Consider the following 26,902-nt stretch of genomic DNA (forward strand, 5'->3'; position numbering starts at 1 on the left):
TCCTTGTGGCTGGAGGGACTCCCTTGGCTTGTGCCGGTGGCGGGGCCGCGCTCCGGCTTCGGAAGTCGTCAGGGTTGGCCGAGCGCAGTCGGACAACTCCGTGCCGCGGGCCGGGCTGTCCCTCCCGGTGCTGCTGCTCCCACGGCGGGACGGGGTGCGAGCAGAGGCACGGCCTCGCCTGGACGAGAGAACATAGTCGTAAGCTGCGGCAGGGGAGGTTTAGCTTGAACATCAGCAAGAATTTGTCCACGAGAAGGGTTGTTAAGCGTTGGAATGGGCTGCCCAAGGAGATGGTGGAGTCACCGTCGCTGGAGGTGTTTAGGGAAAGACTGGACGTGGCACTCAGTGCCCTGGTCTGTTTGACATGGTGGTGTTGGGTCATAGGTTGGACTCGGTGATCTGAGAGGTCTTTACCAACTGATTGATTCTGTGGAGGGGGAGGGGAAGGGAAACTTTCTCCTGGATCTTCCAAGCTTGTGCTTTTTTTCCCTTTTTCCGTAGTGATGTTAGTTCATCTTAGAAAATCTGTGCCTTCTCCCTGCAAACATTACCTCGTAGCCTTGCATTATCTCACCTACAAGGTTATTTCTTTGACTGCCTGTATGCGATGAAGAGTTTGCGCTTGGCAGCTGTTTCCAGTTGTCCTGCTCTGGAGACTTTATATCCAACAGAAACTCGTCCCATTCATAGTCTCTAAATCTGTGTTGCCCGTAGCGCGATGCATGTAACAATGATTTTAAGCTTTGCCTCTTGAGGGCGTTTCATGAAAACTGAAACTCCAGTCTGAAAAGATACGTCATGAGCTGTGAAAATACCGGGCTGCTGTTTCTGCAGAATTCCCAAATGGTGCTGAATGGTTGTGTTTAATGGTCCCTTTATCTTTTATTCAAGCTGCTGTTCCTCTGGATTTTTTTGTTTGCTGGCGTATTTTCTGCTCTGACTGCTTGATGTTAATGAAAGACTTAACAAAGTTGGGGTATGTCTATGAGCTCTCAGGAAATGGGATTACAACTTTATCCCTAGAAACTATTTATTTTAAAGCTATTTTGTATATACCTCCGGCAATTAGTAGTTAGAATAGAGTAGTTAATGGAGCACTGTGTAAATTCATAGGTTGTATCAGGCTGATCTTCTGTGTACTTGGCCTTGTTTTTATTGTAACTTCATTGTGCTTTCCCTTCAGTATTACCAACTGCATTGACATGTGAACTAGCTCGTTCAAAACAAGTTTTGAAGTTTCTTCTTGAACTGTGATTGCACCTTTTAATTACCCTTTAGACATACCCATAGGCACAGGGAAAATGAATTGTAGCTTGAGGCACAGTAATCTAAGATGACATGTGAGGTAGAGGTTTTCTCCAGCGTGGATTTCCTTGTCACAGTCTTTCAAACAGGTTCAGTGGTGCTTCACTTCTAAGAGATGTGACTGTTTTGGGGGCTTGGCATCCCCCCAACGCCCCCCAGCTTCAAAACAGAGTCTGTGTTACATGCCAGCTCTCATTCTAGCACTGTACCAGGGTGTTCACCTTTTGCTGTCAGTGTGCCATGTGTTGATTTTTTCCAATGTTATGTTCTCTGTGTTGATGACTTCAGAGCTGGCATGGTCATGTGGTGCTGTATATTCAGCTGAGTGCTGGCTCCTGAAGAAGTCTCAGTTTAGTCCATTTAGAAAGGGAAAGGCAGCAGCAGCCCATGTCAGCAATGTCAGCAGCACTGACCGAAGTCACCACGAGAAGTAAAAGATCCTGCAGTCAGTTGTAGCAGTTTCTGAAAGGTTCTTTATAGAAACTTCTAAGTGTACATGTTTATTTAAGCAGGTTATTTGATAGTGTTGTTTCAACTTCAGTGTCTCTATACAGTGTCTCTCTCTTTTCTTTTTAAATTTTTTTTTTTAATTTCCTCCCCTTCTGTTGAATAAGCTAAAGAGAACAGAATGGTACATTTTGTTTTACTGTCTTGAATGTGCAGGCTTTCTTGAAAATTGTTCTGTTTGTCCCTGCACAAGGTTGTAAAACACTTCAGAAGAAAAATTACACAAGTTCTTAAAGGGGGCAGATGGGGGCTTAACTTGTATCTTTAAGAACACAAAAGAAAGGTGTACCTTTAAAGGCAACTAAACAAGTTCTTAAGGTGGAAAATGTAACTTCTGTGGCAAGAGAGGTGAATGCATGTAAAACAGTGCCCCCCTGAAAAACTGAAATCAAGTTTTTCCAAAATAGCCTACAGCAGATTTAAAAAAAAGTGTGATTTAGGGTTAGGGGCTTTAATGTAAATGTGAAATGTAAGAGAAATAGAAGAGCAGCAGCAAATAGCTAAATTTATTGTATTTGTTTAAACACTTCTGAAGGCCAGAGGGAATAGTGAGTGAGCCTAGCAGGCTGTGAGCAAGGCAAGAAAAATAAAAGACATTAAAGGAATTACACACTTGATGAAATATTCTAAGTGGCTGAAATATCTGCACAGGAGGTTCTGGAATGATGTAATGGACAAACAAGTTAGAAAGACCAGACCACCTCTTTTTTTGGAGAACAAGTGGAATCTGAGCTGATAGAAGAATTATTCAGCTTCATATTAAGGGGCTAAAGCATAATGGATGTACTTGTTTAGATAATATAATAATAATGAGTAAAAATGCTGATGTAAATTGCAGAGAAAAGAGGCAGCATTATGATAGCAAATCAGCTTTTTTTCTGCTCTGAAGAAAAAAAAATCTAGTCTCTTACAGTTTTTAAAGTCTGTTAAGCAAGTAAGTGGATTAAACTGCTGGATGTTATTTCCAAGAATGAATGTGGAGTTTTCAAGACAGAAACTGCCAGCAGTAGAATGCAAGGCCTGTGGAAATATCAGTACTTTTAAATTATTGTGGACAAGGCAAAGGGACTCTGAAAAAACAGAAACAGTAATTTTGAACTAAACACTCAGTGAAAACATCTGCTGAATATAAAATCTGTAGAACAGTAGGACTGGAAATTATATTATGCCACCTCATGAATATCTTGAAATGCATTAAACATTGTGCAGACTTAATAATTAATTTTGAGGATAAAAAGTAGAGGTAGTCTAAGACAGGTGACATTAAATTTCCTTTCACCAGAATTGATTTATAAAGGATATTAGTAGCAGGAGGTTATGAAAAAGTGTTAGAAAGTAATGCTGGACTGGACATCACAGGGTCACTTCTGCTGGTCTGTTCATGTAAGACAGGAGTAAATGGAGCTCAGTGACACAGAAGAAATTTGCATTGTAATAATGTGACTACTTTCCTGAACCATCATTATTGCCTAGTGTCATGAGGAGGCAGAAGCTAAAATGCACTGGAACTGAAAGAAATACTACTGTTCCTGGATGTGTGCAGAGAGTAATGGACTCTGAACTTTCAGAGTGTGACATAAGACTTAAGATTTAGCCAGTCACCTGCTGCTGACAGCTTCCTTGTGATCCAGAGTATTTATTTTCTCTTTTTTCTGTTTTTATTTGGTAGTTCAGAGTGCTTTTCAAGCTCAGCAGGACGATTCATATGTGCCGTGAGAAACCAACTGTTTTGACACACAAATTTAATTTAATTTAATTTTATTTTATTTATGATTATATGTAAGTGATAGGCTGATTCTAAAACCATAAAATAAATACCCTGTGGCTAAACATCCTGATTGTATCTTCAAACAAGGCATTGTAAACATACCACATTTAGTGCTAAGGTTATACTTGATAGCAAATTCACCTGCTGAATTATGAAAATGCCATTTTGGCAAACAAGCCACCTATTAGTGGATCACAAAAAATAGTGTATCTGTAAGCAAAGTCAGATTATAATGTTGTGATTAACATTAGATTGTTTTTTTGTCTGAAGTAGGGTAAGATTGCCTCTTAAAAGACGCAGGGATTCCTTGTAAAGCTTCCACATGATCCTTTCTTCAACTGCCTATGTGTTCTTGTCCTACCTGTTTTTTCTTTGTATTAATAAGTGATGAGAAAAGAGGTGAGGTGTCTCTGTGAATGTGCTTTTTGTTGGATTCAGGAGCTTTTGGTAGGAGAGGTATTAGGTGTAAAGGAGATGAGGTACTTAGAATGAGCATAACCAAGCTTTGAAGTGCCTGTGGGTTTTGGCTCAGTGTGGCTGATACCTCAGTGTTGTCTGACTCTTTCATTGCTGATGTCCAAAGCTAGGATGAATTCAGTAGAATTTTGACTTACTGTTATTTTGTGGGTTTGCACACATATCTTCCATAGTGCTGAGTCACAGCAAATAATACAATTGTTGCAGGCAGATTTGTTATCATGGGAAGCATGAGGTAGCTTTGGTTTCAGTGCCTTCTGATATTCCCAACCCCTGACAAAAGCTGCTTGAAACTGCAAAGTCAACTTAATGAATAATTTAGTTTATTTTTAACCTAATTTGTTTTAAAGTGTCAGAGATTTCTTCTTTTCATGATATGAAATTCTGAAAGGTGCACTCTTGTTCTCTGATGAAGAATGTTTAGGGCATGTTAGGATGTTAGAAACGTTAGGGTGATCTTTTTTTCTGACAGGTGACTGTCAAATGTGGGTTTTCAAACAGTCTCTTTTTTAGATATGACCTTACAGAAAATACATTGTTGGCCAGCCCATTCTGTAAGTGCAGGGAGGATGTGCTGTAATCTTAATCAAAATACAAATGTATCTCTGCTTTAAAAGAAAAACAGATTATATTTTCGTTTGGCACACAGGAATAATCACTTCTGTTGTTTCATGTGAATGGGCACATTAATGTGAGGTTATTTTTTTTAATGTTGGTATAATCCTGTGTGGCTTAAAAGTTTAATTCCCCATCACTTGCTGCTTTGTTTTATGACTTGTGGGAACTTTTTGGTTTCAGGTTGATTGTGGACTGTGGGGTATAGAAATGAGGGTGAGGGGTTTTTAATTTAAGCAGATTTATTGCACTGCAGCATCTTTCAATGCAGTAAAGGAATTTTGTGTTTTCAACTCAAGTTAGAAAGTCTCAGTTAACAAATTTGAAGATGTTTTCATTTTAAATTTACCTGGCTTTGATAGTCAGGTTTGTTTTTTTTTTTCTTTTGTTCAAGTTAAAAGCTTTCTGGAACTTTGAAAGCTGTATCTGTTGCCTTGTTAAGACAAAATGGACCTTTAAAAATGGAAATCAAAACATCTTGTAAATATCTTCAGCAAGTGCATAGTGAAGTGCTAGATATACTGTGTATAATCTTTTATTGTGGGGTGTGCGTATCCCCTTGCTAAAAATGTTTTTCAATAAACCTTGTAAATGCATTACTTCTTAATCTTTTCAGCAGTGTTTTTTCAAAAAAGAGGAAAAAAAAGCATACAGTCCTCAAACTTTTAAAATTTAAGTGTCCAGCTGTGTTGCTGTCAGTGGGCTTAACTAATAATACAGGCTGATGTGCCAGATCAGTTTCTGAGACAGTACCAAGTGTCAGGTAGTTCTGTTTCTGTTAGTGGTTGGTTTTTTCCTGCAACCAGAAACATACTTCCTTGATTTCCCCACTCCCCACTCCTTTTTTTAGTGTAAAGATGATTAGGAGCCTGGCAAGCTGGTGTTGGCCTGATTTTAAGTACATCTCTTAAAAAATAGGTATTTAGTTGTAGGGGCAGAAGATCTTTCTGAATATTACTTGGAGGTATAATCAATTTACCTTTCAAGATTAGTAATGCTGCAGAAATATGTTTGATATGGTAGTTTATTTTTGCTTTAGCCAACTTCTCAGCCCTTTGTTTGTGGATGAGAAAGTCAAGATGAGGTGTTGAAATGTGACAGTGTGACATCCCTACAGATTTGACATCAGGTGTTTCAACATTATTCAGATAGCACATGATATATTTTTAGGATTTTTTTTTCTTTTAAGCAACAGTCAATATTAAAGTTTGTAATTTGTCTGTAGTATCACATTCCATGTTGTGCACTGTTGTTTGTCTTTTCAGTTCCTGTATTAATTTTTTAAGTTTTAAGATTATTCTTATTTCTAAGCATGTAGCAGTCCAACTTGCCAAGTGGTCTATAGCTAGAACATGCCAAATTAGTTATAGATTAGGTGGGTCAGTACTTGTTTTGCTGTTTCACAGGCTTATAAGAGTGCTAGAACAGAAACAATTGTGAATTAGAGCTTACCACTGGGCAGGGAGAATCCCTAAGAGGGCTAGGAAGCCTGCAAAATAAAGCAGATTTGAAAGATACAGAGATGGGCAGCAGTTCCATAAAGAAATCCACTTCTTAATATCAGTTTTTGACAGAAAGTCCCTTAAAGTCTGAACCCTGTTTCAAGGCTATGTGTTCTATTCATGTATGGCTAGAATTCTTAGGTTACATTTAAAGCTCCTTTAATGTTCTGACTTTTTGAATAGCAGAGGGTGGTGGTTCGTTTTCTTCTCCATTGTTCTTGTATGCTGCTTGCCCTAGGAGTGTGAGTCCTGGCTGTTCTGTTGTTGCAGCTTCCATAAACCACAATGAAATTCACAGCATTGTTTTGTTTTCTTGTTAGTGCTAGCAAGACTTCCTTTACAGATCTTTACAAATACTGTAACTGCTAATTTTTTAGTGACTGTGAGACATTTTTTCCAATACCATTTTACAGCTAGGGAAAGTTAAGGAGAGGTTTTGGAAATTGGCTGTGCTTTGCTTGAAGAATAGCTTTTTGTAGTTGAGATGATTAAATATCCTTTCCTGTAGATGTCCTGAGCTTTTCAAGAGTCTGAAGACATAGAGAGGGTAACACCCCTGTCCCTCAGGTGATGTGGGTGTTTCTACTGATGGGCATTCCTGCAGACCCCTATAAGCCGGAATGCTTTGTCAGATAATTCTGCAAAAGAGGCAAAAAAACCTCATCAAAATGGCTGAGCTGGTTTTTCAAACAGTAGGAAACGACAGCGAAGAGAGAAGTCAGTCTGCTGGTTTCCTTTATTTTTTCAAATAACACTGTCAACAATATTGAGACCAGGTTGATATGTTTTCATGTCTGTAGGATTATGCCAAATGAAGGATTTTGCTCCAGAAGTTTTTCCAGGGAAATATCATTAATCCCAGCTGGTATTTTTTATCATTCTGTGTTCTGTCTTATTCATAGTTGTATTGGGAAGACCTTTCATTTTCTGTCACCTCAAAGACAGCTGACCATTTACTTCCACAAGACTGAAATACTTTTGTTAGCATCCTGACTTTTTGCCTTTGAATTACCAAAAACCAAATTAGAAGAACTTTCCAAAATCTATGCTTCAGAGGGAAAAATCCCAAACACATTTGTAGCCAAAATGTTGCTTTTTTTGAGAGTGCATTGATGGGAGCAATGAATGACCAAGTGCTGCTTTCAGGTTGGCTTTTTAAATTGGTTTTCTAGTCTCACGATGAAGAGTGTCAGAAGGTGATGTATCCTGTAATCAGAGCTCAGGGAATTGCTCAAACATCTGTCCAGGCTGTGCTGTAGGTATTTGGCTTGATGTCAAGAAGCATGATTGTGAGGAAACTTCATTAGGACATCTAGAGTCTCAGGGTAGAGCCAGTAAACAAACTAAAATCTCCTTGGAAGAAAAGATCTTGTGCATTTCTTCCCTTAAATAATTCCAGCTTTTCTCACTGCTTGGAGTTCTGTCTTGACAGTGCCATTTCTAATGCAAGTTGTCCTTTCAGGGCTGACAGTGCCTCTTGTATCTTTTCCATGTCTCTCTGACAGGAATCTAAAGGAGAGACAGCAGTTTGACAGCAGAGCAGAGCTCCTAAGTCTGCCTCCAGTGAGTCCTTTCCTTCTGACAGCTGCCTGTGTTAGCTAGGAAATGTACTCTGATACTATGGCAAATCATGGATATTTTGATAATTTTTATCACACTATTTCTCTTCAAACCCCTTTTCTGCCTTAATTTTCAAATCTTTGCCTTCTGACCTGTTCCCATTGTAGTAGAATGCAGAATGTCATGTATAGATCGATACTTCTGAGAAACATTTTTTTTTTCTCTTATTCCTGTCCCTACTTCTGAAAAGGAAAATCTGTCTCTAACAGTCTTTAATGCATAGAGTGTATTTATTTATCTTAATTTCGGTTATATGTACATGGTACATATATGATCTTACATGTGTAAAAAAAATACAGAGTTATGTATATATCGCTACGCAGCTCTTGATTTGTAAGGGCTTTATTTTTACATCTCGGTACCTCTGACGTGTCAAATATCCAAGAGTATTAGTCACATGGTATTCCTTCTGGCAAAGCCCTTAAGTCTAGTGACAGTGATAGCTGATCTAAGAAGTCAGGGAGTTCATTTTTGTTCCTATCTAGATGATTGCTTGGGACAAGGTAGGTCATGGCAGTAAGTGACTCTGTATTTCACAGTACTTCAGAGTTTCTTTGACTTGATGAGCAGGGAGAAATGCAGTACTTCTCATTTCCCCTAGAAATGTGTGCTTAGAACACATCCACATTTGGTAGGGTTCTTGTCTTAATCAGTGAAAAAATTAGGGATCATGTTTTCCTTATGGAAATGCAGACATTGAGGAATAGTTAGTGGGTTTAATTTTGCTAAAATCTGTTTTTATGGCAGGTAAACTGAGGAAGAGAAAGTGTCATGTGAGGTTTGAGTGGTGTTGCACAAAAGTCCAAGAAATACACCATGAAAATTCCTTACCAGGTCTCCAGAGGTTTTTATCTGTAGCCAGGAGTATCAAAAAATGTGGACAGTACTATGCTATCTTTAGGAAAGAAAAGATGGGTAGAACATTTCCATGACAACCACCACAGATTTTCTCCAGAAGTAGTGTTAATTTTGACAATGCAGAGAAGATCCAGGGTTTACTATTTGCTTCATGGGTGAACTTAAAGTGACCATTGAAAGATTTTCAGCTAAGTCACAACAAAGCTGCTGAAGAACAGTGAGACAATTTGAAGTTGTTTTGCTTTTGTGGTTTAGTCTGGGGAAAAAACTACATCCTTGAAAAAGAAGGAGGAGATTTATAGCAAACAATCCTTGGATGACTGTAACAACTAACATAGAGTTGTTATATTTTTAGTCCTAAAAAGCCATTGTGTGCTCACACATTTGAATAGGTCCAAAGATGCTGGCAGTATGTGTGGGCTGGATGGAATCCTTCATGCACTCGTTGAAATTTTCACCAGTAGTCAGGAAACCAGTGAAAGAATGGTAAAGAAAGAATTGATTTTAAGATACGCTCAGGACGTATAAACTACTTTTAGAAAATAACTGTGCTTTTAACACTTTTACAGGTTAGACAGACAGGAGTATAAAATAGATGTGTGGCTATATGCTGGGATTTTGTTTATTTACTACCAGTGAGGGCCTACTATAAAATAAATTATTGAACCCATTGCTGATTGAACTGGTAACTTCTCAGTGATGAAGGGAGTTAATCTTCACATTTAATGAAAGAAACTGTCTTCTCAGTCATTTGGTGGTAGGCGTTTGTACTCCCAGGTAAAAGACAATATACTATTTTGAAAGGATTTTAAGTGTACAGTTTACTCATGAAATAGAGGAAGGAGTTAGAAAGCAAAGTGAGCTGTCTTGAAAGTCAGAAAAGAGCATAGCTAAAACTTGCAGCTAAGGCTTGTAGAGGGTGTAAGAAATAGAAGATAATTCTTGTGAAGCTGCGGTGAAGTCAGAGAAAGAATTCAAGTACATTTTATACCCGTGTTTTCAATAAATGAAACAATGACATGAGGTACAACAGGAAGGGCTAATGGAACTCTGAAAGGAAGATGGAAATTATTACCTTAAAGACAGAAGCAAAATTAATTGAAAGAAAATCAATGTGCCAGTTACAAGATGAGGGGAAACTAGTTTAACAAGTGCAGTAAGGAAGAATACACTTAAAGGAAACTTTTTTATGATGAAGTTGGTTGTGCCACTGATGTTTAGAAGCATTGGAACATTATATGGAGAGGCTACATAATAGAAATGAGATGAGATTCAGTATTTAGGGATGAAGATGTTCCCTGTCAAGAATTCATTTAAATTAAGAACTTATAGGGATTGAAAGTGAAGGTGTGAAATGACCACAGGATTTTATCAAAGGAGTTATCAAATCCCAAATAAAGGCAAATGCAGTCTTAAGAGTTGGAGAAGACAGACTTCAGACAAAAAAGGAGAATTATTAATAACATTGTGGAAGGCCTGAGAGGCTGCCTGGGCTGTAGTGTATGCCTATGTTTGTTCATGGTCAGGGGTAGAATGACCAGAGTGTCTGCAAAGCTGTTTTCCTGCTGGGAATATCCTTCTAGCTCATGGTCGTCCACCTGGTGTTTGAGTTCAACTTGCTTATTCTAAAATATATAAAATACTTTGTTCAAAATAGTTTAGGAATGAAAGAAATTCTGAGTATCTGTTGACTGAACTTCTTTTACAGTTAAAATTCCAGGCTTTTTCAAATAGTATGTGTGTTTAATATACAGGTAGTAGTCACTTAAACTAAAAAAGTGAAGAACACGTAATTGCCAAACACTAACATTTGAAGCTTCAACATGTAAACACAGGAAGAAAGGGGTCTCAAAGCTGTTAAGAAAGATGTAGGGAACTTCTGGCGCTCTGAGATTTATCTTTTGCCATACCTTTTATTAAAAAAAGGCTGTTTCAGGAGAGCCTTTTCAGCAAAATTAGGCTGCTGAATTGCTTGTCTATATGCTTAGGTTTTTATGTTGGTGCAAACTGTGACTGACAGACAACGAATATAGTAGTTTTGTGTCCCTGAACAGTTTTTTTAAATCTCAGTTGTCAGAATACAGTAACACTTGAAGTGCCATCCACAGTGTTTTCTGTGAAAGTCAGTTCTGACCATCAGAATTCCAGTAAATGGTTGTCAGGTAGCAGCAACTTAAAAAGAGGCTCTAACAAGAAGCATATGTGAGTATCCTCTTCTTTTTGTTTTTTTTAATAAACTCTTTGTGCTAACTGATAGAAGAGTAGTTAGAGTAGACTTGATTATACATTTGATGTATTTTAAATAGGAAATCGAAACTGTTGAGAGTCTGTATAGACTCATGTTGCTCTGTTTTAAAGTAAAAAGTGCACAGGAGATCATTTATCATCTGGTGATTCTGTCTTTATGGAATTTGAGGGAGGTAGCCTATTTAATACAACACATTAAAGCATTTTAAAGAGAGCTTTAAAAGTCCTGTAGAGTAACTTTTCATACAGTGCAGCTTCAATTTTGTGTTACAGGATTTACAATATATTGGAGCTTCTGTATCTCTGTGAAGATACATGAAAACACCGACATGTTGAAAATTTGATTCCCAATCTCTTTTGGATTTAAAGGGGTGATGTAGGGAGAGAAGTAGCAGCAGAATGGAGCACTAAGAGTAGAGACCAAATCCACACCTGTTGATTTAAGGGGAATGAGTTTTTTTTCACATAGTTCTCCACCTGCTGCTTTATGCTAAGTAACTCCAAAGTGAGGTGTTGTACATGTGAAAATGATCAGGGGCAGCCATAAATGCTGACCCATTGAGTTACGTAAGAGAGATGATACTTGGAAATCACAGACTGAAAAAAGGCCCCTCTGCATAAACAGTGGCAGGATTAGGGACTGGGGGTGGGGAGGAGGGGAACAATAGCACTGCTTTCTTTGCAGGACAGAGCATTTTCAATGCTTAAACCATCCTCACCTAAAATTTTTCATTTCAATTTCCTTGTGTGCTTTGCCTGGATAGAAAGAACACAGGGTTTCTTGAACAGGATTGTGTTGAATTAACTTAAAACATGAATATGAAATGCAAAAAAAAAGCCCCTGTACTGACATGCAAAGTAAATTAAACTAAAAAGCAGAAACATTCCTTCGCTTCTGGGTAAAGACAGGAGTATGTAATTTAGCTAATTCTCTGTATGGAGAAATGTTAAAATTTTTTAGTGGCAGTTTTCTTTTTAGCTCAGGCTATATACTCTGCTGTATAGAATTCTTAAATTTGTTGGACTGATGAGAACTGACACACCAAAGTGACAATTCTGTGAAATTTTGCTTTCCACCTTCTAAGTTTTATTGAAAGTTAGGTGATGGAATTTAGCAGGGCAGTTCATGGCTACAGAGTTTAAGGAGTGGAGACAGAATATAAAATGATGTATTGTTGAAGAGTAATTTTGTCTTCATTTTTTAATTGCATTGTGAAGGAATCATGACGACCTCAGGAAAAGAGAATTTCCGACTGAAGAGCTACAAGAACAAATCTCTAAATCCCGACGAGATGCGTCGCAGGCGGGAGGAAGAAGGTCTTCAGCTACGGAAGCAAAAGAGAGAGGAGCAGGTAATGCACAGCAGTTGAAGTATCTGTGGCTAGTCCTTAAGCAGTCCTGCCTTGCAGTGTCTCTGTCTCTCTCCTTCTCCCAAGCCCTTTTTAGTTGTTCCCACCCTCCAAATTCGTACACAGTCAGTCTGAAATTCGAATCACTTGCAGATTGCACTGCCTCTGCCTCTTCTACAGGGTCTAAAGACGTAGAGTGAGTGTTCCTCCTTCACTCTAGTGTAGCTTTGGCCAGAGCAGCTAGAGGATTTGAACAAAACTGTCTGACCAGTAGCTGTAGCCTCTCTAGCTTTCTTCATGACATCCCAAACTGGGTGCCTTCTCTAAGTCATAGCAACCAGATTCTGTTCTTCCCAATATAATATCATATGTATGATCATCCTCCAAAGCCTTCTCTTCGCCACTGTAACTCAGTTGTCTGAGTAACTCAATTTTTATTACAGCCTAATGTGACATGCTGTGGATATATTGGCTATGTAATATATATTAAACACTCTCTGTCTTCAGTTGTTTAAACGCCGAAATGTTGCAACGGCTGAGGAAGAAGCGGAGGAGGAAGTGATGTCAGATGGGGGCTTCCATGAGGCTCAGATGAACAACATGGAGATGACTTCTGTAAGTGATGAGAAATAAATACAGTGTTTGTTAAAACTGGGCAGGTCTGTTGTGCAGGAATGAAATTCCGGAATAATATGAAGAACACATTCAGAGATCGTATGGACAATGCTGAAACACCTGTCTCAATGAACTGCCCTGAAACCGATTACATGAGAGAAAATTGTTAGGGATAGAGTGAGTGGTTTTTCAGAAGATATGTGCTCAAGAAAATGAAATGAAATGAAATGTCATTGTCCTGGCAGGCTGATCATGTCCTGGATTTGATGTTCACCATTATGGGTGATTCTACCAACTGTTGCCTGGAGATGTTGGGGTTTTTTATCTGAAATTCATAACGCTTGAAACATGAAAACACAAATCAGGCAGGACGTTATTTCAATTTACAAAGTTAAAAAGGGGCTCAGTGGAAATCTTTCTTAGCAGACTTTCAAGTGGGACCATTTTTAACCAAAGTGTTGGAAAGACAGCTAGACCTAGCTTAACTGTGTGCATGAGGCCTTGAACTCCTTTCCATGCTAGAATTTAATACTATGGAAAAAAACTTTAAGTGGGAATTAGACTTCTTTGCTTTCTCCTTGGAAAGAAAAATGGTAAGGGTTTCATTTCTATAACAGAAACGTTTAAGGAAAGTGCACTTCTCACTTAGAAGTGTTGCTGATCTTCACGATGTCTGTGTTCAGAGTATGCAAGTGATGTTTCCATAGAAATCAGGCTGAGCTATTGGTGGTTGTATGAGCCTTGAAAACTACTAAGAAACAGAGAAATGCTTAGAAACAGTGTGATAGATCCATTATAGAATATATGGTTTTACTTTTCAAGATAGTATTCAAATATCAGACAAGTCCTCAATACCATTAATCATTTGTGTGGAAGCTTATATGAAATAAATAGATAGTAAAACATAAGGAAAGGATTTTGCCTAATTGATAGATATTGTCATTACACAGTTTGCTGTGTTAAATGCCATTAATTTCAGGCTCTTAACAGTTGGAGCTCTTGGCTGTTACAGACAACACTTAAGTATTTTCAGCACTGTCATCTGTTTCCCTGTCTGTCTAAGGGTTCAGATCAGATGTATCTGAGGGTTTAGATTAGAAGTGGAAGAAAAAAATCTGACTTTTCTTATGCTTCTTTACATGGGTATACATGTGTGGTGAACAGAATGTAAGATTTTACCTAAATTTAGTCATATTATTGGAAACCATCAGTATTATGGAATATGTAGTGCTTCTGCTTGATGATGATGATAATAAGCATTAAATTTGTCAGCTCTTCTAGAAATTACAGGTCCTCTATATTTTGGTGTAAGAGAGTAAGTAAAAATGTACCTGTTAGGGAAATCTAAATGATAACATAATTACTTTTTGTTGAAGCTGACAATTTTACATTTTTTTTTAGAGGAAGGGAGAGAATACCAGTGAAAAGTACTGAAGAGTAATTTTCTTGCCATATCTTGAGGAAAATTTGAATTTTGGCTTCCAGTAAAGCAAAGTTGCACTGAAGAATGATGCTGCCTTATGTAGATGTACATGTATAATGATCCCTTTGTTGTCCATAATGGTCTTACCTAAGTTTGTACTCAATAAGAAATAAACTTGACACTGGTTTAGCAAATGTAACCTGTTGACTGCTAATCCCAGATTTTCTTTCCCCTTTTGCTCTCTGTCACCCTTGTTCTGTTTCCCCACCTAAATCCTAGAGTGCAGTCATCACCTCTGATATGATTGAGATGATTTTCTCCAATAGTCCAGAACAGCAGCTCTCAGCCACCCAGAAGTTCCGAAAGCTGCTTTCTAAAGGTAAGGGCTGAAATTAGAGAAAAATACAGAATTCTCCCTGGCATATGGTTTTACTTTGACAGCAATAACAATTGAGTTTCACACTGAAATTTCTGGGTCAAGCTCTGCTTTACAGTGTCAGCTTGATGTATGTAATATTCACTTACTTTCTTGAAATCTGTACTAAGTGTTGCAGATGTGAGATCTCTTGGATGTAAGTTTAAATGTTGTAGGCAGTGTCTCATAGGCTCAAATATGCTGCTATACCAAAGTTCCTGTGCAAGCATGTGTGCCAGAGTGACTGCTCAGAGCTGCTGCTGTGAGATAAGTCTGCCTAAGCTACTGCGTGCCTCAGTGCTTTGAATCATGTTATTACCTCTAAACTCAGACTGGAGTTTTCTTATGTTGACAGATAGGAATCCATTGCCTTTTATTAAAGTATTGTAAAAAAAGAACACACTCTAAGAAAAGAGCATCAGTATGCCACTGGATATTGTTTTGATGCAGTAATTGCTGAATTTCCTTACAAAGAAATGAATGTATCTAACTTAACTTTTTTATATTAAACAGAACCAAATCCTCCAATAGATGAAGTCATAAGCACACAAGGAGTGGTGGCCAGGTTTGTGGAGTTCCTGAAGCGAAAAGAAAACTGTACATTACAGGTATAAAAATATAAATGTATCTGTCTCCTTAGTGTAGAAAGGCATTTGGTTATGCAAATTAGATAGGAAAAAAAATCAGTTATTTGTTCAGCTATACTTCTCTTTCTTTGCTGTATTAAAAAAGCTATTTCACCTTCAGAGTTTCTGGCAAGACCTCTGAGTACAGGACAGGAGAGAGAGGGAGATGTCTGACATCCACTGTGTGACTGATAGGATGGGGTCTTCAGACTTTCGCAAAAGCAGAGCTTGAAATTTGGAGCTCAACAGATGAAAAGCTACTAAACTAAACTTTAATGTTTGTCTTTTTTGTAGTTGTTGAAGACAGTTTTAAATCTTTAGAATTAGGATTTAAATTTTTGATTAAAGTAAAAAAAGTTTAGAAATACAACCTGTAATAAGTATAGAAAGCTCAAAACCTTACTGTGGTTTGTAAAAATTGAATTATGTGTGCTGCAATGGTGGTTAATTTTTTTTGGACCTTTGTTTCATTTCCAGCTGACCATTTTTCTGGTCAGACTTTCATGGTTAATAGAAAGTGAAAGAAAACAAATCATCTAGTTAAGGAAAAATATTTTAACATGTAACCATTAAATACAACACTTAAATTAGAATCAGCATTCTTTGAAAATGCATAAGGCAACAGGTTTTTGAATGCCATGTGAAATTCAAATTTTGTTGACTGGAAATAGGCAAAAAAATTATAGTTTTCCTACACATCAGAGAAGTCATTTACAGGTATTAGTTTTCAAATTGTTATCCACAGAATTCCAGAGGTCTGTTAGCTTCCTTTGAGGAGTCTGTGGACAGTAACATAAAATATATATCAGATTTAAGCTGTTTGGTTTGCAACTGCAATGGAAAATTTGTAAGCTATCTGATGTAAAAATAAATGGAATGCCTTTTATTACTTACAGGGATCTAGCGTAGAAACCTAAGACAGGCAGATAAATGGAAGCAATTCTTGTGGCCTTAATGGTGTAACATGTATTGATTTTTACATGGAAATAGGAAAAATCAGTCTGAGTGGAAACTTGCAAACTTGTCCTAAAGGGTTTTTAGGAAAGCAGTGAAAATACAAGCTTCAGTATGTTGCTTTTGATATTCCATTCTACGTGGGTAATTTTCCTCCATCTTGCCAAATCTCTCTGCCTGTTTGGCAGTTTAGGGTCTGCAGGTAGAACTTTCTGCTGTGATCAGTTGGGAGGTACTCTGGACCTCCCTTTTTAATATTTGTATTTGCTCTGTCATTGTTTGCAAAAATATTCCTTGGGTTGGCATTCTAGGCATTTCTAACTGTAGCCTAGCTGTAGAAGGAAAGGATTTTCAACTCATTCTGAGACAGTGAAGCATAATTTATAGCTGCTTGTATGGTGGATTGAATATAGCCACTTCTGTGTTAATGAACTTGGAACTTTATGGGAATTAATGATCTGTTTTTCTTCTGTGTTGTCAATGGAATATCCTGTAAAAACTAGGCCTTTGAGATTAGTGATAGGAAGGCCTAATTTGTTAGGAATTCCTCTATCCTGTTTTTACTTAAGGTGAATTCAAGACTTAAAAAAGTTCCCCTGTTCTCCAGGGTCACTTAGTCCATACATGAACAAGTATATTTGTCTCGTGTGGAGAGAGGAATTTTAGAAAAGGATGACACCACAAAGATGTCTTTGCCATTAACCTGTGACTGTTCCTTAGTTTATACATCCCTGGAGTATCAGGTGTCCACAGAGAAGGACAGAAACAGTCACTTTCTAGCCTTTCTGTGGCTTACACTGGAGACAGTGTGAGTCTTCAGTTCAAGCTGGTGACATCCATTAGGAAGCCTGAGGGCAAATTCTAAAATATGGGTAAGAAACCTCTGTTTGAAAAATGAGTAATAGTTATGTTATAATGTATCTCCAGATACTGGATACTCACTTCAGAGAAAGTAACATTACGGGAAAGCAACATTTTGTGTTGGCCTTAGGCTCTGGCAAGACTATTTTGCTTCTAGTTCATTAATGATGAATCTTGCAGTTTTTACTTTGTATGTTTCTGCTTTAATTTGCAGCCCATGCTCCTGATGTATTGCAGTGATGTATTTTGGAATTTTTTATTCTGTTCACGTCTTACTAGCAGATAGTTTCTTCAGTTGATCAGAATGGCGGGATTAATTGTATTTTCAAAACTGAAGTCTTTAAAAATACTTAAAAACGAAAAACCTTAGAAGTCTAGCCTTAATTCTTGAGTTATTATTTCAGGCTCATTTCAGTATTTGGTGCAACTCCTTAGCAGGAGTTGTTTTTGTGATTAAACCCTAAATATAAGTCCTTGCTGCTCTTCAGACAGAGACAGGTAGTTTTTGAAGGTATGTCAGTATTTTCACTGGAACACTGCTGGTCCAGCATCTTTTGGTAATGTCAAAATTGGTCATTTGTAGCTTACAACTTTCCATTTTCCATTTTGTTGATTTTTGCTTTTCATTCAAGTTTTAGCAGTCTTTTAATTCTATAGATTCTGAATGTACCTGATAGATTTAAGTGTGCTAGTGTAGTGTAATAATCTTTGGACTGAAAGCATGCAGAAACCTACTCAAATGTGGATTTCCAGAATCTTGTTTTCTGAGGCCTGAGGTCTCAGGTGGTGTTAAAATTTGCATTTAATCTTAAAAAGTTAATGCTTTTGCAATTTGAGACTAAAATAATAAATGACAAAAACAGTTAAAAGATGCAAAGTGTTAATTCAGGATGTCACTTTTGCTTCAAGTCTTGAATAAAAAATCATAGACTAATAACATTTGGCATCAGTAGTGATCACCAGAGTTGGAGAGAAGTACTTTGAGTTGTTTTTCAGAAGTCTGTTTTAGTTTGTTTCTTTTTTGTTTTGTTTTTTGTCTGGTTTTGTTTTGGTTTTTTTTAAATCTCTTTTTGATCTTTTGTTTGCTTCATATCCATGAAGTTTTTTCAAACAATGTCTTCTGCATCTTCAGGAGTATCACTGGTGATTCAGTGAATGCAGGTGTCATGTCGTGGTGGGAAAGCACATTGGTTTGTGTTCAGGTTCTTAGCCAGTAAGAAAGGCAAAGGTAACATAAATGCATAGCCAAAAAAAAAAAAAAATCGAAAAGCCACAGCACACCCGATGTTCTTGTAAGGAACTTCTGAAGATTTTTATTTCAAGTGATAGTGATAACTCTTAAATATATGATTCTGCTTTTTTGCAAATTGTTTGTTTTTTAGTATTGTCTTGCATTTTTCTTATGCCAAATTTGCCACATCTCTCTGGTTCTCAAAGACATTTAGTCTCCATGTTTAGTGTGGCACAGAAAGCTCCTGGTAAACTGACTTGTATTTGTTTTCCAGTTTGAAGCTGCGTGGGTGCTGACAAATATTGCCTCGGGGAATTCCCTTCAGACTCGAATAGTGATCCAAGCGGGAGCTGTCCCCATCTTCATAGAGCTGCTTAGTTCAGAGTTTGAAGATGTACAGGAACAGGTAAAGATTAAGAACAGTATTGAATTTTGTGTCTGTGTCTGTGCATGTGTGTGTTAATTTGTGGAGTTGGAGGCTTTTTTGACTTTGTTTTGTTTGTTTGGTATTTTGTTTGGATTTTTTCCCTTCTCTGGAAACAAGGCTGTCCTGTAAGAAAGCCTTTAGAGAAAATGCAGTATTTAGCAATTTTGCACAACAGTTGTTGTCTGCTGAGTATGTGTTAAGTTATATAAGCAAGTATTGTATTTTTCTCTTTCTGGAAATTATGTATTTAAGCATAGCTAATGGAGTAATCAGTTTTGTTCTCTAATGGGTTAGTGTATTCCTGTATATTGAGGAATTCAGGGAGTCTTGTTTGAATAATTACTTCAGATATGGAAAGGTCATGCCTCTTTCTCTTGAAGATAAATCCTGAGTGGAAGTTATAGTTTGTTCACCAGGTTCCTTACAGCGTAGATGAATATTCTTCAAGACCCACAGGGATCAGTATAAAGCACAGACCAAACATTTGATTCAGTAGTTTCCACTTGAGGTCTATAACTTGTGTTTGAACAAGGATGTACTTCAGACATATAATCTTGATTTGAAGACTTAGGGTGATGAAACATTAATGATGTTAACAAATGTAGTTTCAGCCAGTCTTAAGCCAAACTTGAAAGTATGTACCTTTACTGTACAAATTTGACTAGTTTTGAGTCCAGGTATTGATTTTGTCACATTCTCTATTCCATTAGTAAGTTCTGTGTTTTTTCCTATAGCTACTTGCAGACCATAGGTTACGCTTTAGTTGAGTAAATGAAATTAAGCACTGAATTCTCATTTTGAGAGTATTTCTGTAGTGATTGGTTTGTTTTCTTGTGACCTTTTTCTGAACATTTCTTAGTTTCATTATCTTTTTGTGGTGGTGAAATTACAAGCACTGGTTATTCCAGTAGTACTCTTTCAGCATTGTTGTTTGCAGAGGTAGTACCTAATTTTCACTTCTGCTTGATACTTTGGTGTGTAAAAATCCAGTGTCTTTGTGGACTCCTTGCTACAGAAGCTGGCTGTGAGCTCAGGTTAAGCTGAATATCCGATATGATCCATTGTTCTTTTCAGAGTCACTGACTTCCAGGGTTCAGTTCTCCATCCTGTAAGTGTGACCTCTGTTCTGTGTTCCTAGATGTCTGACCTTGCATTTGGCTGTATTGAGATGCATGATTGGAGGAGTCCCAGCTCATAAACATTGGACTGCTTTGTGTAACTTGCCTTCCTTTCTTGTAGCTGGCTCAATGTCTACCACCTGTATTTAAGGTTGCCTAACATTTCCCACAGAGATTATTTTTCTCAGTTGCTTGTAACTTTCAAGTTACTTTGCATCTTTCTATTTTCAGTGTTTTGTCTCAGGCTGAATTATTGTTGAGAAGGCTTTTAAAGAGGAAAGGAATTCAGGTGTTTGAAAAAATAGTCAAGAAAACAAGAGATATTTTTTGTCAATTATTTAGCTTTAAGGAATTAAGTCTGCTGTTGTTGTAGAAATTAGAAACGTGATCGGGAGCTTGTCAAAAAGGCAGATAAATGCTGTGTTCTGCCCATGTGAAAATCCATCCAGACTTAGCTATATGGTGCCTTTTTAGATTTTGTATTTTGGGGGTTGAACTTGGTAGCTTACTTTCCAAATTCAGCCATCACTTGAAGAGTGCTGTTCCTGCAGAATGATTGGTGCTCTGTGTATGGTAAAGGCTACTCTTACTTTTTTTTCTCCTAATGGTTGATCTTCAGTGCAAGAGATAACTTGCTTTTTTTATTAGGTTGATATCATCCCTGCTGATGTTCAGAGAGCAGGTGGGAAGAGCAAGCCTGTTTAGATTATGTTGTGCAGCCTTCTATCTTAAGATGGGTGAATTAACAGAAGAGCTTAGGAGCCACAGTTAAGTAGTTTATCTGGCTCCTTCCCCCCTCCCTGCCTCCTAATAAACTGCTGACATGTTAAAGTTCAGATTGCAGGGAGGCAGAGTGGCTTGATTGTCATTACAGGAAAATATTTTTCCATGCAGTTCAGGTGCTGCTAAATCCACGATCACTCTCTTACTGGCAATCTCTAAATACCAGTTGCAAATTGCTCTGTAGTAAGCTGTGCTGAAGAAGGAAAATGTACCACTGCAAAGTGTTACCTGCACTGTTTCCTAGTGGGTTTCTGTGCTGCAGCTCTGGAGATTGCAGCCTTGCTCACAGCTGACTTGGGGTTTAATGCAGGCCAACATAAAAGCAATTCTGCTTTTTTCCCAACAGCTTTAAGAAGCCCCAAGCACTTCACTATAGTATCATCTGAAACAAAAATTAAAAACATATAAACACTCAGAAGTTAGCTCTTATACTTTGGTATTACAGGATAGCAGTAGTACACAATTGCATAGTATTTTTCCAGGTAACTCTTGTCTCGTTCAGTATATGCACGGATTGTTGTCCTGGTAACAGATAAGTGGGTAGTAAAAAAGGCTTTTATTTGTCACACTGTGACCCTCTTTGTTAAAGTTGGAACAAATTGTAGTGCATGGAGGAGAATAGGGAAGAAATGCTTACAATTAAGCTGATTGTAGGTTTGTGAGAAAAATGTTTCTACTGCTTAGTGTGTGATGCTGGACGATTTCCTTCTATCAGTTTTCAGTAAGTGGATATGTTGTTATGTGGTTTTTAAATGCTCAAGGTGAAGTATTTCTTTTTAATTTTGTAGTCGAGGACAACTCAGCAGTGATTTTTATAGCTAGGCCCATGTTTTGAGCAGGTCTGATCCTGGGCTTCTCAAGCTGGATTTGTGAAACTGGGTGATATTTGGCAACAATTTTCTCCCCTGTAAAGTGATCACCTTAATTGTGTCTCACAGTAGTACTATGAAGATTATTATTTGCAAGCAATTGCATTTGCAACAAATTACAAAAATACAGGAAAATACAGAAAATATAATAAAATGTTCAGGGGAGAGGGGCCAGTAGCTAACCCTATAATCATAGAGTAAAGGATGAAGAGAAAAAGAAATATTGAAGGCTTTGATTAGGAAGTCATTCTTTGTTCTAATTGGGATAGCAATTCTATAGGAGGAAATGTTAGGTGATTACATAACTTTGAATATGTAGCATAGCATAAACAAAAAATATGTATAATATTTTACTTACTGGCTAGTCATTATCCACTGTTTTTGTTTTACAGTAAGTTATTCTTAAAGATTTACATGTTTACTTTGTCTTTTATTTCTGACTTCCCTTACGAGTGGCTCAGGAACAAATACTAGTTTACCTTATCTTCTGATCACAATTTTCCCAACGTGTATTTTTCATATTTATAAGTCAGTTTTAATCTTACATGAGCCACCTTTTTTCCTTTGCATATGCTAGTTTCTGAGTCTAGTGAAGATTCTAAATCAGCTGTTTTATAGAAGTCTGTGAGGGAATCTTTATAGCTATGTTTAATAAACAACATGTCTGTTAATGAAATGATACCTTACGTCTTTTTACAAGATCTGTTTCCCATTAAGCTATGCAGGCCTCATTTAATTGCCTACTGTCCTTTAACTCCTTCATTACTTGCATTATGTCTTTCTCTCTGGTCAGTGGTCTAACCATTTGGCATCCATTTTTCCTATCAGAGAAACTGAATTTGTCACAGAATCTACATCTGCATTATTTATGAAAAATGCTTTGGCTACATCTCCCTGCCTCTCTCCATTTTTGTTTTTGGTGTAGTGATTTTTAGATTTAGTCAGTGGCATATGTCCTAGCCCTTTTCCACTTACTGCAATTATTTTCTTCCAAAAGACATCTAGAAATTTTTATCTGCCTGCCTGAAATTATTTATACTGAAAGGCTCCATCAAAGCCCTTTAGACATGCTTAAGATTGATGTGGCTTCAGCAATGTCTTATCTGCAGTTCTTTCCTTGCTTCCCCTGCGCGGTACTTAAAACCCATATTTCAGCTTGGGTTTCCTTGATGAACATTGAATTTCCTTTAAAAACCATGCAAGGCATTGTGCTGCCTGTCGAAGAAGATGGAGATTATCTCACAGTGACAGAAACGTGTCATTGTGCTCCGCTGGACAGCTAGTGGCATGAGCATCCCCAGCTGCGCTGTTCTCCTTTGGGAAAGTTTGCATTTTCAGCTAAGGCAACTAGTATGTTTTTCCCTCAGTATTTTTCCATTTCTAGTTGTATTGCTGTTCCTTTTGGTAACCATCACTTGCTTGGCAGAGTTGACCTGTGAGTCTGCTGTCCAGGCTCTATTTGGCTTTTACATCAGTCATCCTATTAACATGTTCTTAGTGATCAAAATCAGGACAAACAGTGAATGTGTGAGTATGAGCTGCTTTCTCTGTTTGGCAGATGAGATGTGAGAAGAAGGAACTGTGACCATCCCAGCCACTGAAAGAAAGATGTTGTCTGTGTTAGACATTCTGCTATGGATATGACTTAATCAGCAGCAGTGGTTCTGTCTCATATAGTAGCAGTCATCTCCTAGGAATGTGTGCTTGTGGTATTCTTCCTTGTGTTCACTTACCCAATCACACTTGTATGCAGACTCATCTTCACCATCTTCATCTCAGCATTAGATCTTTCTTCAAAGTCAGCATCCAAACGTTGAGAAAGTGTTGATTCTTCGTAATATTTCTTCTCCACTGAGAGGCACAAACTCTTTGCACTGTTGGTGATAGGTTTAAGAACTTAGTTTAAATATCCAAAGAAATAATGTCTGAGAGTCTTCAGAATCCAGAGTAAAGTGGAGAATTGGCAAAAAACCACACGGATTATTCACAGAAGGCACCATATGGTTCAACAGTGCTCTACAAGACTTGTGCTTTACTTCTACTGACTACTGAAGTTGTTCAGCACTGCAGGAAAAAAGACTTGAGTTCAGTGATGAGTAAAATAAACTGAAGATTTGCAACAAGCCCTACTCCACTGTTCATAAATGGAAATTTATACAAGTGTATAAAAATAGGTGCTGTCAATTAACAAGGCAGCATTTGCACTTTCATTTTGCACACAGCTTTCTACCTAAGATGTGGGTTAAAAAGCCAGGCTACAGATTTTAAAATTTCTCTCATCTATAGTCTGGATTTAGATAGTAGAAAGTACTGAAATGGATTTTTTTTTAGTCCATTTATTTTAATTTAATTAGCTCTGAAATGTAATGGAATTAAACATTCTTTTATTTCTGCAACTATCCAGGAAAGAGGATGAAAACATTTGAGTTGTGTAGAATGAAACCAAAGCTAAAATGTGGCGAGTATTTGCATCTTGAGGAGTGCACAAAAGAAGAAATGGAAATCATTGAGCATTATTCAGACAAACCCTGAAGAAACTTGTCATTGTTCATGTGTTGTCTTTGGAAACCATGGCAGAGCTTTGTATTTCTGGCAGTGTCTGATGAGAAGAGTTTAAATGAGCTTGATTTGCCTTCCTCACTTATCTGAAGAGCTGAAGTAATTCCTTGAGGAAGTATGTCTTCCTTATTGAATGAAACCTTGTGTGTTTTTCTAAAGATATTTCAGTTTATTGGTGTCTTGTGTCCTATCAGTCATTAGCATTACAAGGATTTGTCGCAACATCTTCTCTTACCAGGTCCTGTGATATCAGATTACTCAGCCAGACTTTTGCCATTAAAAAAATGAAGGGTAGGAAAGCAGCAGAGGTGCTATTTGACTTCTCTGATCAGACTTTTTGATGTGAGGTTTGCTGTTGCAAAACCAGTCAGTCATTCAGGGTCAGAATGGATTCTTGGATTAAGTGATTATCACTCTTGTCAACCCTAAAAATAGATATTGCTACAGTGGCAGAAACTATAGCAAGACCACAGACAAATGAAATAGGGCTTCCTTGTTTTTTACCTGTGTGAGGGTGTCCAGGCAAGGAGACTATGTCTTCGTACAGAATTATTCATACTCTTTATTGAAAGGGAGTTATTGCAAATTTTAACATTTTTTCCCCCTGAGTGTTTTCAGAAGATTCACAGTTTTATTTAGAACTGTCTGAAATCTTTGGTTCATTCCTCAGGCTTCTCCTTGCTGCAGAAATGCAAATATTGGGGTGAGCAACAGGTATGGCTCCTTAAAATTCTAACAGGAGTGACATTTTGCAGGAGGTGGCGTGTGTTGTGTCTCTTAAGCTAAATTTTTCTGGTAACTCTGTTCTGTGCCTTTAGTCCAAGAGGCTGCCAGACCTGAGGTTATACTTTTTAGACAAACTGTTGTCTCGACAGTTGTAAAAAGAATAAGAATGAGAATGAAAAATAATGATGAAGATCAGTTTTGGGGGAACATTGCATAGTAATAATGGCTGTGCTGTTTCATAGCAAAAGTCAGTATATTCTCGTGCCCTGCCTCTGACTGTGGCTGACAGCAGAAGCCTGGAAAACAGTAGAAAACAAAACAAACTAATCCTTCTCCAGAACAGTCGCCTACTCTCTTCACAACTTGCAGTTTAATGCCTCCAATCCTATGCTGTTGTCAATAGTAGTGGTACAGAGGAGTCTTTTTATTTTGTATTTAGCAAGCTGACATCTGTATCTACATTCTGTATACACTTCTGGTTTTAGCTGTATTCGTTTTGCAGGCTTTGCTAGTGGATTTGTGCCTCTAGAGTGGTTGGAGTCTGTTTTTTAAAATAGCATCTTTTTGCCACCATTTAGAACCATGTTACAGGGGAAACCTAATGTAATACATTAATTGACACCATATTGAAAATGAATAAGTACATATATTTACTAATATTTATTAATATCCAACAGTTTAACAGGTTATCCAACAATTTCCTTTTGGTAAAAAAATTAGGCAATTCTGTCAGTTTCTGTAGAGGAGCAATTTATTTTGAATAGGTATAGGGAGAGGGAAAACTATTTATTCTGTGTGAGGAACTTGCTGTGTTCAGATGGAGTAGTTATGCACTGTAACACATTTTACTGCAAATAGCCTTCAACTGAAGAAAAATTTGGAGAGGACATTTAGCTGCTACCCATGACTAGTAGGATTGCTTTTGTCCTCTATATGCAGCATTGAAAATATTCCCAGTGGTTGTTTAGGTACATGTGTCTGTAAAGCCAAAAACCAAATAAGCAGATACATATATCTATTTGATATGACATTTAGCCTTCTGCTAACTTGAAATAAATAGCAAATGTGAACTTCATGAGCTTTCTTGTGTGACAAAATATTGTAATTTGCATGGAATTCATAAAACTGCTTTTCTACTTTGCATAGACTACTGGTGATTTTTTAAGTGACAACTCTCATATTCGTGGACTGGGCCCAAATGTATAAATCAAAACCAATTAAATATTTTACTCTTAATGTATTACAGAAAATGGATTTCATGCTGCCTTAATTCTGGTATTTTTAATCTTCTCAAAATCAAGTGTTACAGGTAGTATTGATGTCCAAGGGAGAAAGTACCTGCCCTTACATTTTGCCATGGATATGACTTAATCAGCAACACTGGTTCTGTCTCATATAGTTTTATTTTAAAGAATATATGTTAATGCCCATCTGAACTCTTTGATTCTGAATATTGGCTTATCTTGCACATAGATTCTCATTTTTATCCATGACTTTGTAAACAGTGCATGCTTTTATGGCTTCTTAGTAAATACTAATATGGGCTGTTCCACACATACATTTTTTGGTAGATACAGACTTGCTTGACTTGTGTTACAAACATCTGGGTTTAAATTAGCTGTGACCAAGAAGTGTAGAATTAGAATGTTCATAAGCCTAAGGAGGTGAGCTCATCTCTTACATTGTGAACAGAACAAGGGTATGTCTGCCAGCAGAGTCTTTGGAGACATACATGTTTGCTGTTATGGTGTTCCTCTTAGATCTCCATAAACATTCCTGAATCATAATGAGCTTGAGTGTATATGTGTAATACTCAACCAGAATGCATTCCCCTTTTGTATGTTGTCCAGGACTTAACAGTGAGAACAGATTATCTGCCAACTCTAATACACATGTTAAACTGGTGGAATTTTGAGAATAAAAGTAATTATTATTCTGTTTTTCATTACAGGCAGTATGGGCTCTTGGCAACATTGCTGGAGACAGCACTATGTGCAGAGACTATGTTTTGGACTGTAATATCTTGCCCCCTTTATTGCAGTAAGTG

General features: G+C 37.4%; 1 protein-coding gene across 3 annotated transcripts in view; it reads left to right on the forward strand.

The window, feature by feature from the left end:
* The window catches only part of KPNA1 (karyopherin subunit alpha 1), a 49,711-nt gene that overhangs the window by 502 nt on the left and 22,307 nt on the right, over nt 1-26,902 (forward strand). For 2 of the 3 annotated variants that reach the window (XM_085069247.1, XM_085069264.1), the window contains exons 2-7: nt 12,118-12,251; nt 12,756-12,863; nt 14,566-14,665; nt 15,215-15,309; nt 18,648-18,779; nt 26,807-26,895. In XM_085069247.1, coding sequence (XP_084925373.1) covers nt 12,123-12,251; nt 12,756-12,863; nt 14,566-14,665; nt 15,215-15,309; nt 18,648-18,779; nt 26,807-26,895 — 653 coding nt within the window. In that variant the 5' untranslated portion in view covers nt 12,118-12,122. Of the gene's footprint in view, nt 1-11; nt 199-12,117; nt 12,252-12,755; nt 12,864-14,565; nt 14,666-15,214; nt 15,310-18,647; nt 18,780-26,806; nt 26,896-26,902 lie in introns of those variants that run through there. The other variant, XM_085069255.1, reaches the window with a different exon arrangement.

Source organism: Lichenostomus cassidix, chromosome 1 (assembly GCF_008360975.1).
Source record: "Lichenostomus cassidix isolate B80296 chromosome 1, HeHo_3.0, whole genome shotgun sequence".
Taxonomy (NCBI): Eukaryota; Metazoa; Chordata; class Aves; order Passeriformes; family Meliphagidae; genus Lichenostomus; species Lichenostomus cassidix.